The sequence below is a fragment of the Balaenoptera acutorostrata genome, chromosome 15 (assembly GCF_949987535.1).
Source record: "Balaenoptera acutorostrata chromosome 15, mBalAcu1.1, whole genome shotgun sequence".
Lineage (NCBI taxonomy): Eukaryota > Metazoa > Chordata > Mammalia > Artiodactyla > Balaenopteridae > Balaenoptera > Balaenoptera acutorostrata.
The window spans coordinates 6455923-6473137 of NC_080078.1; the positions used below are offsets into that span (position 1 = coordinate 6455923).

The 17215-nt window shown below is 44.2% G+C and overlaps 1 protein-coding gene across 5 annotated transcripts in view; it reads left to right on the forward strand.

The window, feature by feature from the left end:
- The window catches only part of TMEM225B (transmembrane protein 225B), a 45869-nt gene extending 34591 nt beyond the window's left edge, over positions 1 to 11278 (forward strand). For 3 of the 5 annotated variants that reach the window (XM_057528931.1, XM_057528930.1, XM_028167513.2), the window contains 5 exons: positions 392 to 472; positions 2770 to 2980; positions 3900 to 4046; positions 4815 to 4952; positions 10844 to 11278. In XM_057528931.1, coding sequence (XP_057384914.1) covers positions 461 to 472; positions 2770 to 2980; positions 3900 to 4046; positions 4815 to 4952; positions 10844 to 11016 — 681 coding nt within the window. In that variant the 5' untranslated portion in view covers positions 392 to 460 and the 3' untranslated portion in view covers positions 11017 to 11278. The remainder of the gene's footprint in view (positions 1 to 391; positions 473 to 2769; positions 2981 to 3899; positions 4047 to 4814; positions 4953 to 10843) is intronic. The other 2 variants (XM_057528932.1, XM_057528933.1) reach the window with 1 other exon arrangement.
- Positions 11279 to 17215: the final 5937 nt, after the last annotated feature.

Consider the following 17215-nt stretch of genomic DNA (forward strand, 5'->3'; position numbering starts at 1 on the left):
CCTGCCTCCACTCTGACCGAGCCTGGGATCCTGGACCAGTCCGTTCTTCTTTCCAGCTGTTTCCCCATCAGTACAAAGGGCTCTGCAAATCCCCCTTTCTATGAACATGTCTATGGTCCTTGGAGTCTGGCTTATATCCGTGTGTCCCCCAGTTGTCTATCCCTGGTGCACAGTCGTCCAGAACCAGCACTGAGGGCTGCTCTATGCAGGACGCTGGCCTATCCCCGGAGAAAGGCCCACAAGGTCCCGCTCACGGGAGAGCAGCCTGGGGTGGGCAAGGGGACAGACAGCTAGGAGGTGGCGCCTGGCCTCTCAGTCACCCCGGGGTGGGGGTGGGGGGGGAGAGAAAGCGCTGTACCGCGTGACAAGTTTCTGTGTCTCTTCTCCCCAGTAGTTACCAAGAGCCTGCGAGTTCCTGTCTTTTTTCATCCCTGATTCTCCCCATTGGCCTAAGCTGGGCATGGGGCGCCCGGTAAGTACACAGTTCACTTTTGTGGAATGAATCGTTAATGGCTGGTGGCTGGGAGGGTCCGTGGAGTGGACAGGACCAAGCTGAGCTTTGCAGAACATGTGGGATTTAAAAGGTCTAGAGGTGAAGTGAGGGCACCGCACCCCCCTCTCCCCGGGAAAGGCTGGAGGTGCTTGGGGTGACTGTGGTGTTCCGGGAATGGAGGGAGACATGGCGGGTGTGGAGGCAGGAGGCTGGGTATGTGGGAAACTTTATGAAAGAAAGACTGAGAAGGTGAGGAATGCTGACGAGGTGGAAGTGTGGGAGGAACGGAGAAGCTGGCAGGAGCGCCAGGCTAGAGCGTGGGGGATGGAGAGGGTGACTAAAACAGGGAAGACACCAAGGTCAGCTTTAGACACGTTGAGGTTCAGTGGGGGGCGGGGGGGGACAGGAAGGGGCTCAGACCATCAACGGAAAATGTCCAGGGTTCTCCATTCCATCCAGAGGATGGGGGTCAAGATGCCGCCATGACTCCTACCTGGAGAGCTTTAGAGCCAGGACTCAAGGCTCTCTGGTCTTCATCCTCTTAGAGTAAAGGACACCGAGGCCCTGAAGTTCAGGTGACTCATCAGTACTGCCCAGAGGAAGATCTAAAGGGAAGCTTTGCAGAGACGGCAGGATAAATTTTTCAGGTGGGAAGACCTGAAAAAAAGAAAGTAATGAACAACAGAAAGAGGAGAGAGTGCTTTAGAGAGTTTCCAAGCACTCTGACAGCAGTCGAAGGTTAACAGTTGTTACCCCTTTTATAGACAGCAGATTTCCTCTGCCCTGTACCACCAGGCTTGTTCTGCTGTGGTGATCAGCAGATCTCAAAGCCTCAGAGACACTCCTTGCCCCCAGCTGCAGTGAGAGGGGCGTCCGCATGGGGAGCGTGGAGGGGCCCCGGTGCGTGGGCACACACAGGGGCGGAGAGGAGAGGGAAACCCCTCACTCCGAGGGCCTTGTCTTGCTCACAGCAGCGCGCAGCTGCGAAGCTTGGTGCTGCCAGGCAGTCTGCTTAGGCAGGAGCCTCCAGGCCTGGCTCTGGGCACAACTTGGAAAGAAGGGCTGTTGTCTTGGGGTGTCCTCCACCTCCCATGTCCTGTCTCTCTCTCACCCCCTGATGTCGCCATTCTGCGCCGCCGTGTGGCCAGGGTCATTGGGGGCCACCCGGACAGGGCCCGCCCTGCCTGCCGCACCCAGGCTTCCAACCGCCCCTCTCCTTCCCCTGCTAGCCTGGAGAGGAAAGCAGACTAGTTGAATACATTTGCCCTTAGGTTGTGAATGTGAATTTCCCTCAGGAATGTTTGCATTTTAGGAGAAGTTGGCGGCCCCTCACCCTCCAACTTTAACCAAATGCCTGGGCCCTAAGCACTGTGCTTGACACTTCGTTGGCAGCATTTCACTTGGCCCTCGCAAGGACCTTACTAGGCAGGTGTTATTTCCTCTTTTTTCCAAATGGGGACCCAAGGTCCTGAGAGTTTTAGCCAGTTCCCCGAGGTTACCCAGCCAGCAAGTGATAAAGCTGGGACATGGTCACGGGCTTCCAGAACCAAATCCAGCTGTCGGCACTTAGCTTCCACATCGCAGGTACTCCTTCCAAGAAGACATCCTTAATGACAGCTGGTGGTGATGGAGAAGTTATGAGTGATCCTTAACTGAGAGTCTTGACCTCCAGGCCTAGAGGGTACCTAGGGCTTCAGGAGGGTCTGTGAAACTCTAAAACTATTTTTAAAACTTTCTGTGTGCATATTTTCTGCTCATTTTTCAGCAGAGGGCTCCTCCAGGCCAGGTGGACCCCTGTCCATCTACACCCCAGGTCCTGAGGCAAGAAGGCCAGTCACTGAGTAAAGGCACTTCAGGCCCTGGTTTTAATCTCTGCCCTGGTCCTCATTCTGAAATCTCAAAAGGCACATAGTAGCTGACAGCTGACTGGAGAGGTTCTTCTGTGGCCAGTGGGTGGGTGTCCACAGAACTGAGAGGTTAGAACTTTAGAGCTGGGAGAGGTGGAAATTTTACAGAGGTGGAAATTGAGGCTCAAAGAAGGGACCCCACACGCTCAAGATTGCCCAGTGAATTAGTGGCAGAAAAAGTTTTATGCATTGTTTAGGCCTACTGAAGAGGTCTGTAAGGCTGTAAGGTTAATCAAGGCACAGAAATCAACATTTCTCGAGCCTCACGTGTGCTAACATTTCCCGAGCCTCACGTGTGCTAACATGTCCACGGGCATCATCTTCACCCCGTGCCGCATGAGACACCCCCTTCATTGTTCCCCTCCACAGGTGATGCTGACATTAGAGGACAAAGACATGAAGGGGTTCACCTGGGCCATAGCCCCTGCCTTGACCTCTCTGGGCTACCTGCTTATACTGCTGGTCTCCATCTTCCCCTTCTGGGTTCGTCTGGTGAACGAGGAGTCCCAGGAAGTGTTTTTCAGTGGCCTGTTTGAGAACTGCTTCCATATCAAGTGCTGGAAGCCTCGACCCTTACCCGGTAGGGGGGATGGGGGTGGGGATGGGGGCGAGGGAGACGGGGCCAGCGTGGGCGTTGGGGGGTGACAGAGGACTGGTGGGGCCAGCTAGGACAGAACTGAATTCGCCCCTGCCCTCTTCTCCCCACTAGAGTCCATTAGCGCCCCCCCCTTAGTTGTGATGCCCACCGTTACCTCCTGGGATTGCCGGACATCCCCTGTGGGGGCAGTACTACCCTTACTAGAGAACCACTGGTTTAACCCCAGGGTAGGTTCTAGAGTATCTGGGTCTTCAACACCTTTGTCCCTCCCCCAGCCGCTCACCTCTGCACACTCAGGAGGTCATACAAACTCACCTTAACAAGGTCTGAATCATGCCAACAGTAGGAGAATGAATTCCCCTCGATCCTCGGTCTGTTTCACTACTCCTAGTAATGTGGATAATTAAATAGGGGTGTGAGGGACTCCCTTGCAGAGTTCAGAATATCCTGACCTCACAAAGTTCTGATTTTCCACCAGTGACTTATTTCAGTGTGACCGATGCAGATGCAATTCTTCACATTTCCACGTGCAACAAATTTTATCACGACAGTTTCATTTTATGTTGTTTATTAAAGCCACCGTTTTTTCCCAAACAATACATGGTTTTCCCATACGCTTTGATACAACCAGATTCACATAACAGTATTTGTTAAGAATTGGTTAATAATTTCAGTGTCTGAAATTGCCCATCTAATTTTTTTTTCATGTCATGGGGAACAAGATGGTGGGCCCAGGGCATGCTTGGGGGCAAAGCTGCCGGGTCGGAGCCTTGGTCCCAGGCCACGCTTTGGGACCTGATGGCGACCAGGGTCCGGGGCCACCCCTGCCCAGGCTCTGCAGGGCTCTGCCCTCTGGGCCAGGGTGCCCGGCGCCAGCCCGCCCTCCCTCCCTCCCCTGCAGTTTACATCATCGTCGGCCGTGTTTTCCTGCTGTCCGCCGTCATCTTGTCTTTCCTCACCACCGTCGTCATGGTGTCCTTTGCGTCTCGGCTCTTTCCGAGGACCCGGAAGCACAATCTTGTGTCAGGCTTCATCAGCTTCCTCACAGGTGGGGAGCAGCAGGGGGCCCCAGCCGTGTGGGTGGGGGATCTGGGGAGACGGCCGGAGATGGAGGGGGGGGTGGTCTCTGGAGAGGGGATTTTTAGGGCCCCTCTCCTCCGCTGCCCTCTCAGTGAAGTAGCCCACCCCAGCCCGCCCCCTCAGGGTTTGTGATCCCCCCACTTTGGAGCTCATCCTAGCTCTGCACTCCCAGCGGGCACAGTCCTCACAGCCTTGGCTTGGTGTCATCTGTCTGGGGGTCTTTTTCCCATAATCTCTATCCCAGCAACTGTCATGGCATCTGGTACAGGGTTATAATATAATTGAAATATAGAATATAAATGAAATACAAATGTTTCTTGGATGAACGAATGGAAGAGATCATCTCTGCCCTCTGGAACCTTTTGACTTTAAAAGGCTGACCAAGGCCCTACCCTGGGAGGCTCCCATCAGATGGAGGAGGTGGAACGCTCACAGTGGGAAAATCAGGTTGAGTTTCGTCCAAAGCGTCACACCCAGGGGTCCCCATCTGGAGTCAGCCAAGAGCACAGGCACAGAGGGTACCCGGGAAAGGGATTTCTCATCATGGGGCCCCTGGGAGGTGAGGCACACGGGCTTTGAGATGAGTTGGGAAGGAGGGCGAGACAGGCATGTGGGGTGGAGGTTATTGGCTCTGAAGGGGCAAGGGGTGTGGGCAGGAGCTACGCAGGTGCAGGAAGGCTGGAGTGGAGGTGGGAGCCACGGGAGGAGAGCAAGGCTGCCGCCCTGTGACCCGCAGGGGCCTGTGCCTTCCTGGCCTTGTTGCTGCACGCCCTGGAGATCCGGAGCCTGCGGATGAAGCCCAGCCCCCCGCAGTCCTCCGTGCAGTGGCCTTACTACGTCCTGGGCTTTAGCATCCTTCTGTTCCTAGTGGCAGGTGAGTGTCCCAGGGCTGATGCCCTCTCCCTGCCCTCTGTCTGGATTCAGGAGCTGTGGACGCTCCAGAGCTGTGCTGTTCAAAACCGTAGTCACTTGTGGCTATTTAACTTTCATTAAAATGAAATCAAGTTAGAAATTGAGTTCCTCAGTCACGCCAGCCACACTTCACATGTTCAAAAACCACGTTATTATGTGCCTAGTGGCTTCCACATTGGATGGTGCGGATGCAGAAGGTTCTACTGACAGCACTGCTCTAGGGCCTCAGCCCTGTCCCCCACCCTCGTCCTCCCCATTCTTACGCTCCTTGACTTCAGAACCAAACTTGCACACTTTCACACTCTCCCTTACCACCATCCCTGTTCCTAAGGCTTTCTATTCCTGTCTCTTTATCTTGAAATCTGTGATCTTATTCCTCACTCAGTCGCTTTTTCTTTACCAACTGTCATCATCGAAATTCTTAATCTCATCTAATTTTGTCCCTACTCCTAATCCTCTTCCCACTATTTTAACCTGACCCATGATCAGAACCTATTTTAACTTGATTTTATTATACATTGAATATATAACAAAGAATGTTTATAATATATCTGTAAGATACAAGTAATTATAAATAAACTGTACACCCATATTTCCACCATAATAGTTTAAGAACTAGCCACATTTTGTCGAATCCATCATTTATAAGTTACATCCTTATTTTATGTACCACTGAGAAAGAAAAATTGATACCGAGTATAATTCTAAGGTGCTAGAGCTTGTAAGGTACATCCTCATTTCAGAGATTTTAAAATGTGAAAAAAATGGGTTTGTGAAAATTAATGAAACATGTTAGAACATTAAGTATTCAATATCTTTGAAGTCTTCCCCCCTCTACCATGTGGCTGTTCCTGGTCTCTTCCTCTTCTCTCCCCTCTGGATTCAATTCTTCAGAAATTTATGCCAATCATGTTTACTACACATATATATCCTGAAACAATGTATTATTTAGTTTTGCATGCTTTAAAACTTCATATGAATATAATCAAACTGTATTTTTTCTTCTGGAGTTTGCTATGTTTGATCAGCATAATCTTGAGATTCCTCCATGTTAATATGAGGAACTAAGCTTCATTCATTTTTACCACCTTGAGTATTTAATTGTATAACTAAGCTTTCCTATAGAAGCATGGCATTTCTCTATGGGAGAATTTTAAGTTTATGACTGAGTTTCTTTCATGATTATAGGACTATTCAGATATTTTATTTCTTCTTGAGTCAGTTTTGGTAATTTATATATTTCTCTAAATTTATACATTTTATCTAAGTTTTAAATTTTATTGACATAAAATTACTCAAAATCTTTTCTGTTTTAACTTTTAATTTGTGTTGCATCTGTAGTTATGTACTTTTTTGTTTAATTTTTTTTTTTTTTTTTGGCTGCGTTGGGTCTTCGTTGCTGTGCGCGGGCTTTCTCTAGTTGCGGTGAGGGGGGTTACTCTTCGTTGTGGTGCGTGGGCTTCTCATTGTGGTGGCTTCTCTTGTTGTGGAGCACGGGGTCTAGGTGCGCGAGCTTCAGTAGTTGCAGCACGCGGGCTTCAGTAGTTGTGGCTCGCGGGCTCTAGTGCGCAGGCTCAGTAGTTGTGGCGCACAGGCTCAGTTGCTCCATGGCATGTGGGATCTTCCCGGACCAGGGCTCGAACCCTTGTCCCCTGCATTGGCAGGTGGATTCTTAACCACTGCGCCACCAGGGAAGTCCCTATAGTTATGTACTTTTTTCACACCTAATTTTCTCTTTTTTCATTACTATGTTTGTCAGAGGTTTATCAGGTTTTTTTAGTGTTTTCAAAGAACCAGCTTTTTAGCTTTCTTGAAAACAAACCTTGTTTGTTTTCTATTTAATTACTTTTTGCTTCTTATTTTGAACTTCCCTCCCTACTACTTTTTTTGTGTTTATTCTGCTGTTCCTTTTTCAGCTTCCTAAATCAGGATCTAAGCTCAGTGATTATTTCTTCTTTTCTAAGTAGGCATTTAAAGCTTCAATTGCCCTCTAAGAATTGCATCTTTATTTGCAGCTCTCATTTTGATACGTAATATCTTTTGTTGTTGTTCGATTTCAGATATTTTCTTGTTCCCCTTATGATTTTTTCTTTGATTCATGAATTATTTAAAAGTATACTTTTAAATTTCTAAGCATAGAATTTTTATTGTATCTTGGTGATAATGATTTTAACTTAGTTTCAATTTGATGAGAGATCATGGTTTACATAGTCCTAACATTTTCAGATTTATTGACTTGCTTTATAGCCTAGTCTGAGGTCCATTTTCACATCTCATGTTGAATGCAACCTTTTATCTATAAATATTACATCAAGCTTTTTTATTCTCTTGTTTAAACCTTGATTTAGAATTGCTATATTTTACTAGTGGATTGAACTTTTTATCATCATGCTATGATACTTTTTATTTCTTATAATGCTTTTTGTTTTATCTGATATTACTATAACTACCTCTACATTCTTTAGGTTATTATTTGCCTGTTATGTCTTTTACTTTAAACCTGTCTCTGTCTTCACGTTTTGGATGTCTCTTATAGATAGCTTATGATTGGATTTTTTCATCTAGTCTTATTATAACCTTTGTCTTTTATCTGGAGCATTTAGTTGATTTACATTTATTGTGACTACTGATATATTTGTGTTTTTTCTACCACCTTAGTTTGTGCTTTCAGTTTTTTCTGCTCCCCACCCCCTACCTCACTTGCCTTGCTTTGGGTTGACTGAATTTTATGTATATAATTCTCATTACATTTCCTCCCTCGTTAGTTTGGAAATTATATGGTCTGTTTTCATTTGTGTCATAGTTACTCCTGACATTTTAACATGCTTAGTTAATCAGCATATTTATTCTCTTCATAAATAATTCAAGGACCCTCCCCCCCAACTTATATGCTATTTTGTCCAGTGTTTTGGTTTCTTCTGTTTTTTTTTAAATTCTATACATTATTATTATTATTATTTTATGCATTTAATACTTGTTTAAATTTACCCACATATTTACCCATTTAGCTGCTCATCAAACCTCAGACCTTCTATCTAAGATCATTATCCTGAAGTACATCCTTTATAATGATTTTTTTTAAACTTTTTATTTTATATTGGAGTATAGTTGATTAACAATGTTGTGTTTCAGGTGTACAGCAAAGTGCTTCATTTATACATGTATCTATTCTTTTACAAATTCTTTTCCCATTTAGGTTGTTACATAATACTGAGCAGAGTTCCCTGTGCTACACAGTAGGTCCTTGTTGGTTATCCATTTTAGATATAGCAGTGTGTACCTGTCAGTCCCAAACTCCCTAACTATCCCTCCCTCAACCCTTCCCTCCTGGTAACCATAAGTTTGTTTTCTATGTCTGTGAGTCTGTTTCTGTTTTGTAAATAAGTTCATTTATATCATTTTTTTCTTTTAGCTTTTTAAATGAGGGTCAGTTAGAGATACACTATCTCATATTTTGTTTGTATGAAATTATCTTTCATTTTTGTTTATTAAAGTTAGTTTTGCTGAATATACATTTTTTTAAAAATTTTTATTTATTTATTTATTTATTTTTGGCTGTGTTGGGTCTTCGTTTCTGTACGAGGGCTTTCTCTAGTTGTGGCAAGCGGGGGCCACTCTTCATCGCAGTGCACGGGCCTCTCACTATCGCAGCCTCTCTTGTTGCGGAGCACAGGCTCCAGTCGCGCAGGCTCAGTAGTTGTGGCTCACGGGCCTAGTTGCTCCGCAGCATGTGGGATCTTCCCAGACCAGGGCTCGAACCCGTGTCCCCTGCATTGGCAGGCAGATTCTCAACCACTGCGCCACCAGGGAAGCCCTGAATATACATTTTGAAGTTAACAGTTATTCTCTCAGCATTCAAGATATTATTCTATTACTTTCCCACTTCTGTTCTTATTGTTGAGAAGTTGGCTCTCTTTAAAAATATCATTCTTTTTGAGGCAACTTTTTTTTCTCTGAGAATTTTTTTGGTATTTTGCAGGGTATGGATGTTTGTGTTATGATTTGATGTGTGAACTGAAGCTGAGGAGTGATATCTTTCAGCATTTCTAAAACATTTTTATCTCCTCCCCAGTTTCTTTCCCTTTCTCTTTGTCCTTTGTGGAACTCCAGGAAGATTTCTGTTAGACCTTGTTACTCTATCCTGCGTGTCTTAATTTCTCTTTCATATTTTCTGTCTTTGTCTTTCTGGGCTGCATTCTGAATAACTTATATAGATGTATCTTCAATTTTACCCATTCGCTTTTTTAAAAAAGATTTATTTATTATTATCATTATTTTTTTAAATGTATTTTTGGCTGCATTGGGTCTTAGTTGTGGCATGTGGGCTTCTCTCTAGTTGTGGCATGTGGGTTTTCTCTTCTCTAGTTGTAGCACACAGGCTCCAGGGCGTGTGGGCTCTATGGTCTCTGTGGTTTGCGGCACGCAGGCTCTAGTTGAGGCACGCGAGCTCAGTAGTTGTGGCATGCGGGCTTGGTTGCCCCACAGCATGTGGGATCTTAGTTCCCTGAGCGGGGATCAAACCCGCGTCCCCTGCATTGCAAGGTGGATTCTTTACCACTGGACCACCAGGGAAGTCCCTACCCATTCACTTTTTAGCTGTGTCTGATCTATTTAACCTAGCCATTAAATTTTTATTTCAGTTAATCTATTTTATAACTAGAAGTTGTATTTTCCTGTAAATCTTGTTATTTTTATGCTTTTTTTCCTCATATTTAAAATCTGTTCTCTGAATATATTTTTATTATACATGTTAAACATACTTATTTTATATTCTGTGTCTTATAAGTTTAACAACTGAATTATTTGCTGCTGTTTCTACAGATGTTTCTATAGGCTCTTGCTGTGGTGCCTTGTTTCTTGGTATGGTCTGTGGATTTTGACTGTGAACTCATTTTCCTTGGAATATTTTTTTGTTGTCGTTGTTGGAAGTTATTTGAGGCCTGTATTTAAAGTGTTTCCTCAAAAAAGGATTTGCATTTGCTTCTGCCCAGTGCTTGGGTGCAGAACTACCCTAGGATCACAACCAAAATACTTAGGTATTGTTAGTTCAGCTACAGACCCACATAACAGCTAGCCTGTGTTTGTGAAATCTCAGTCAATGCAGGTAACTTTGCAGTTCCAGTTTCACGTGGCCGACTCTTATTAGATTTCCCCACTGTGAGCAGGACCTGGGCTTTCCTTTTATTTATCCGTGTCACGAACGGCCAACAGAATGGAAACTCAGGGTCACCTGGGTTGAGCGCATGTCTCCAAGGTGAAGGCTAATTATGTGGTTGCTTAACCCTTCAGATTCCTGTTGTCACTATGGTTTTGGCGTCTAAGAATGTCTTACTCTGATGTCAGCTTGATGATGCATTTATGAATAATAGGTTTTTGAAGAAATATTTAGAATTTTTGTTGTGTTTAGTGGGAGAGTAGCTAGTCTGCTATAAAGCTGAAAATAGTTGTCTTTTATCTTAGTCTTAGCCATAATACAGCATTTATTATCCACTCAAGACATCTCCATTTGTTCTTACGAACATTGATTCTCTTCTTCCTTTCTTTCACTTACTGAGGGTCTTGAGTGAGTTGCCCATGAAGAGGTCTGGGCTTTGTGTTTGACCTTCTTCTCTGAAACCTTGTTTCCTTACCTATTAATGGTTAGACAATTGCTAAGATGCCTTCCAGCACTGGCCACGGTTCCATGAGCTTATCCATCTATTTGTATGCCTTGTCCTTTTATTGGAGGGGAGAACTAGGAGGGCAGGTGCAGACCAGAGGGAGTCAGGTCAGAGGAGGGAGTTTCCAACTTCTAGGGCAGGCACTGAGCTTGACACTCTGTCTCACCTGACCCAAACTTTTGCTGTCACCCAGGTGCCATCTGCCTCGTTCAAGAAACAGCCTGCCTTAGCTGTCATTTGTTGCCCATTTCCCAGAGTACTGAGGAGACCCAAGAGATCTCGCACCTGGAAAACGTGGAGAGTTTGGGAGGAGAACTGAGCTCCATACAGAGGGAGACGCTGCTGAAGGAAGAAACAGTTATCTAGACCGAGATAGTCTGTGCCCTGCCCTTCATCAAGCTGTGTGAGTGCACACGTGTCGGTGCATATGGCTCCCCCGCCTCCACCAGTCTCTGCTACTTTTGATGAGGCTCTTGAGTGTCAGATCAACGCTCCACTTCCCCTACTCAAAGGGATTCTATCTTGCGTGTGTTTGAAATTTGTTAAAAGTTTTCTGAATTCTTCTGAGCCTTCTGAGTGATTTTTTTGGACAAGTGTTTTCAATAAAACGATGACTACTGTCTGTTAATCCATGCCTCAAAAAACAAACAGGGGACTTCCCTGGTGGTCCAGTGGTAAAGACTCTGAGCTTCTAGTGCAGGGGGCACAGGTTTGATCCCTGGTTGGGGAACTAAGATCCCACATGCCACACAGCATGGCCAAAAAGCAAACAAATGAACAAACAGAACACCAGCCTGCAGCCTAGGGGGCAGCAAGGGAGGGAGGAATATTAGGAAATGATCAAGTGTCGTGAGTTTTGTAAAACAAAAACTGAACAGAGTATAAGCACCCCACTGTTCCAGCCATGCTGATCTCCCAGTTGTGGCTTTCCATACTCATTCTGCTGGTTTAGGGTGGTCTGGCCCACCGTTACATATTTTAGAGTTTGTAGATTTTCTCTATGCCTAGTTCTATATTGTTCCTACAGGGTTTTGTGAGGTGGAAAAGTGAAAAGACTGGAACTAGGCTGTCATCATCTCCCTATAAGAAAGAAACTCCCAAGATACCTTTTGGAGAGAAATGTAATAAAAAAACTAAAAACAATCTAACTAAAACACCTAGTGCCTGTTTCTCAGGTGTGTATGTCCAACATAGGTAAAATCGGAGTCCCTGAGGAAGAAAACGGAAATAAAGGAACAGAACAAGTATTTAAAACTAAAATTCAAGAAAACTTTACTGAAATAAAGTTCCTTTCTATTGAAAAGGAGTCTATTGGAAGGAGTAACATCTGCTTAGGAAAACTGATATGAGATGATCAACCTCTTCCATGATGGGGCAATGCTTTATTATTATTATTATTATTATTATTTACTGGAATAGACACTCTGGAACAAAGCATGGCCCCATCGTGGAAGGCCTAGAGCCTCTTTCTTTATGCACAAATACTGGCATACAATGCAAAATTACTAGACATGCAGAAATGTGACCGACAAGAGAATAAACAACCAATAGAAGCAGATGACAGAATGATCCAAATATTGGATTTAGCAGACACAAACTTTAAAATAACTGTTATTAAACTATTATTAATGTGTTAAAGAAATTAGAAGAAGTGCAAAATTTTCAAAAAATGGAGAAAACTCTACCGAAATGCCATTTCTCCCCATGAGATTTGCAAGAATCAAAAGTTTGGTGCAACACGTTGTGTTGGCTAACCTGTGGGGAAATAGGCACCATCATACATGGCAGATGGAAGTGCAAAATGATACAGCCCTCCTGAGGGGAATCTGGCAATACCTACAAAACTGCAGAAGCAGTAATGCTTTAACCCAACCCAAAGTCTCAATTTAAGGATATATCCAACAGATATACCTGCACACATCTTTAAAAATGACATAGGTGCAGGGTGATTAATTGCTGCAGCTTTTGCAGTAACAAATGATTAGGAGCAACTCAAATGCTCATCAACAGGGGACACTTTAAATAAATTATGTTACATGCACACCAGCTTTAAAAAAAAAAGAATGAGAAAGGTCTCTAAGTACTGATATGGAATATTTTCTAGGACATATTACATGATAAAAAGCAAGGTATCTAGTATATTTCCTTTCGTGTAAGAAAAGGGGAGAAGGTAGGGAAATATGTGAATATTAGTATTTGCAAATAAATAAACACTTGAAGACCGTATAATAAATGAATGAATCCTTAGAGATGGGGGTAGATTAAGAAATGGGGTGGGGGCTTCCCTGGTGTTGCAGTGGTTGAGAATCCGCCTGCCAGTGCAGGGGACACGGGTTCCAGCCCTGGTCCAGGAAGATCCACATGCTGCAGAGCAACTAAGCCCGTGCACCACAACTACTGAGCCTGCGCTCTAGAGCCTGTGAACCACAACTACTGAGCCCACGTGCTGCAACTACTGAAGCCCTTGCGCCTAGAGCCAGTGCTCCGCAACAAGAGAAGCCACTGCAATGAGAAGCCAGCACACCGCAACAAAGAGTAGCCCCTGCTTGCCGCAATTAGAGAAAGCCCATGTGCAGCAATGAAAACCCAACACAGCCAAAAATAAATAAATAAATTTATATTAAAAAAAAAAGAAATGGGGTGGGTGGAGTGGGCAGAGGGAGGAGTAATAGTTCTGTGTGTAACTTCTTATATGAGTTTGGCTCTTGAATCATGTACATGTATTACCTATTCAAAAATTCATATTAAATCTTAAAGGGTAAGTTGGGTAATATAAGTCAAATATCCAACACTGTCCATACCAGCACTCTGAACTCCTATAACCTTCATTTCTATAGTTAGTGCTAAAACAACGTTCACATCTGCCATTTCACTCTGTCCTGCTAAAGACAGGCCAGCTATAATTCTACCCATTTTCTTATTAAAGAACCAGAGAGGTGAAGCCCTCTGATGTTCAGTACAGGTTTTCAAAATTTTAAAGTAAACTCTGCTGCCTCTTAACCTGTCTCCTCTTTATGGTCATGACAACTTCTCCCGGCTTTCTGTATTTCACCTCGTAACCTCATCTCTTCTGTCTCTTGTCAGATAATTTTCTTCCTCTCTCCCTCTGCATCTGTCCCTTTCTCCTTCCCTTCCTCCCTTTTTCCCTTCTTCTTTCTTGCCCTGCCCCCATGCTCTCAATTCATTCAGTACCATGTTCTTTGCCAAAAAAAAAAAAGCCTCCATTTGCTCATCTTCCTGAAATCTGCCTTCTTTCTGACAATGCCATTTCCCTAGCAATCCTTAGTTCTAGTCTGGTCTCTCAGGTCCAGGAGCATGAGGTCAGAATTTATCTGGTTTCTTTTGCAGTTTTCAGGGTACCATTCTTAATTTTTCTCCAACAATCTCTTCTTTAAACCATGGGAAAGTAGGGTCAGTGATATAGAAAATCTCTTCCAGATGCAAAAGCACAACATAAAACTGCAGTAATTAAAACAGTTTGGCAGGTCCTGACGCAGGATACAGATAGATTACAGAACAGAATAAGAGTCCTAATATAAAGCCTACTTTATGGAGGAATATAATATTTGATAAAATTAACCGTTTAAATCAGGAAGGATTATTGATCCTTCAATAAATGATTGAGGAAAACTTGCTAGCCATTTGGAAAAAAAAAAGACTGGCTGGATTTCCTTTTTTTTTTTTCCCTTTGATCAGAATGCATTTCAGACAGATCTCAGATTTAACCTAACAATAAATGTATTGGAAGTGCATAAAGGGGATTTAAAAAATCATCTTGGAGGATGGAAGGCACAAAAAAGAGAAGATTTAAAGAAAAAGGAAGGATTAATTTGAATACGTAAAACATATAATATTTTGCAGTGCACAAAGTTCCATTACGAAAGACAAAAGGCAAATAGGAAAATATTTGCAAAACATTTGAAAAAGGGCTATTTTCCTTAATGTTCAAAAAACTCATATATCAGTAAGAAAGAGATAAACAACCCAACAGAAACAGAGGAAAGGGTAAAAATAGCCAGTTTGCAGAAAAGGAAATACAAGTAGCTAATGAAGATAGGAAAAACAACTTCACTTATAATTAAAAAGTCCAAACAAAAACGTGGGCATCACTGATTTCACTTATCAGATTGGCAAAGATGAAAAAGTTTGATGACATCCAGCGTTCATGAGATTGTGGGAAAATGAACGCCAACCCCCACTGTTTGTGAGAGTGGAAATTGGTGCAGACTCTTTGCAGGATAATTTGGCAATAGCTGACAAAATTTAAAATGCATGTGACTTTTAGATCCCGTAATTCCATGTATGGGAACTCATCCTTTAGATTTATTTGCCAAAACGTGCACAAGGAATTCTGTATGACAATGTTCATCCAGGTTTCTGGTAAATCCGAATGCTGGAAACCACCTAAATGTCCACTGATAAGCTTTATAAATCATGGGGAACACAGAACATACAGTGGAATACTGTACAGCTGGTAAAGAGTGGGGTAGATCAGTATGTGTAGATGTGGAAAGATATGTTGTTTACTGAATAAAAGCAAAGAGCAGAACAGAATATAGTATGATTCTGTTTATGGAAAACAAACAGGATAATGCGTTTTATGCTTAGTTTGCCTATAACATTTCCGAAAAAATTCTTGAAACCTGAGGCTTCATGGCCTCATCCTAACCTCTGATTCCTCAGGTCTCCATGTTTTTCTTGTTGGTTTCTTTCCCTCCCCCACTCAGCTTGGACTCCATGGTCACTCAATACAACCTTCTGCCACTAGAGCCCTCATTCCCTCCCCCTTGGCATTCTTTCATAATCATCCTTATGACCAATCCTAATATTGGATTAATCCAGCTGTTTTCTTAGCCCCCAGACTGCACAGACAATTGTGTGGATTGATTCTGTCACTTATTTTGTTTTGTTTTCAATATCAGTCATTCAGTGTTGCTTGACAATCTTTTCATTCATTCTATGATTTTTTTCCTACATCATTCCTCACAACAGATATTCTAATCTTCACTCCATTGTTTAGGCTCCAACCTCTCATTGTCCCCTGCACCCTCAGCAGGTAACATCACTGAGAAAAGAGGTTAAGAATGAGCTCCTTAAACACTTCTCTAGAATAATTTTAAAATAATCTATTACAGGGGTAAGCAAACTACAGCCCTTGTGTCAAATCCAGCCCTGGCTGTGAGCTAAGAATGGTTTTTACAGTTTTAAAGGATTGTAAAAATGAAGAACAGGCGACAGACTATGTGTTCTGTCTAGGATAGTTACCATCTGGCCCTTCATAGAAAAAGTTTGCTGAGCCCTAACCTAGACCATAACCCATCTTTGATTCTTTTCTTCCCCGTTCAGAGGAGCCCCTTTCTCTTCTCCAAGGCTGACCTGGAAACCTGTGATCTGATCCAATCTCTCTTTGCCTCTTCCAGAATGCCTTCTTCCCTGTGTCTTCTCCATGGCAAGCTGAACGATGGTTTTTGATATCGCTAGGTATAGTTCAGTTTTCCAAGACAGACTAAGTCCATCAGGCTGTTTCTCTTGGTCCTGGATGACACGGTTCAGCCTTGTCCCTCTTGGATGTGAGGGCATGTTAGTGAATGAGGAGGCTAGCCAACAATATTTCCAAGATGGACTGATAACGAAATTTGTAATATAAAAGGATGGGAGACCCTGTGAGTAGGGCTGGACTTTGCCCTGGCATGTGGTATAAGGAATGGACCCAACGTTACCTCCTTCCAGATGACCAGCCAGTTGTCTGCTTTCTAAAAGTCCATTCTGACTGATATGAGATGTGGCCTTTGTCATTCACCAAATGATCCCACCTTCTCTCTCATCCTCCAGATCCAATCAATCCCTAAACTTTGCCAATTCTACTTTCCCAATATGTCTGATATCCAAACTCTCCTTGCCATCTCTAGTCTCACGACTGCCCCAGTCCTGTCTCTCATCCTTTCTCTCGGGGACTGCATTATTTAGCTTCGTTTAACCCACAGTCAGTCTTCTCATCTCCCCACCTCCCTCGCCTCTTGCTCAGTCTCTCTTGCACGTTTCTCTGTAGTATCTTTCTAAAATCGGTCCCTTCCCGCCTTTAAATCTTTCCGCGGCTTCCCATTGCCTCCAGGTTACCTAGTTCAGCCGCCTGCTCTAGCGACTCTGAGGGTGCGGGAAAGCCACCAGTCCCCACCATTTGCTGGGCTCGTCGTGCTCCCTCCGCTGGGGGCACCTGACCTCACCCTTGGGTCCATCCATCAAATCTGAGCTCAGGTGCCGGCTCCTTCAGGAAGGCTCCCCTGACTAGCGCCTACGCCTACGCCCCCACACACTACCCAGGGTGGAGACCCCTTATGTGAACCCACAATACTCGGTGCTACCCTCCATCACCCTCCGCCCCTAACCCTCGCACAAAGCACCGGAGGCTGCAATAAACACGTGTCGACCGACAGGGCTCTAAAGTCTTTGAGGGAGGTGCGGTACCCGGCGGTGCGTCCGGAGGGTCCTTCCCACCGGGGCAACGCAGGTGCAAAGGCACGGAGGCGCAAAGGGGCTTGGTGACCGCGAGCCTCGAGGGGAGTAG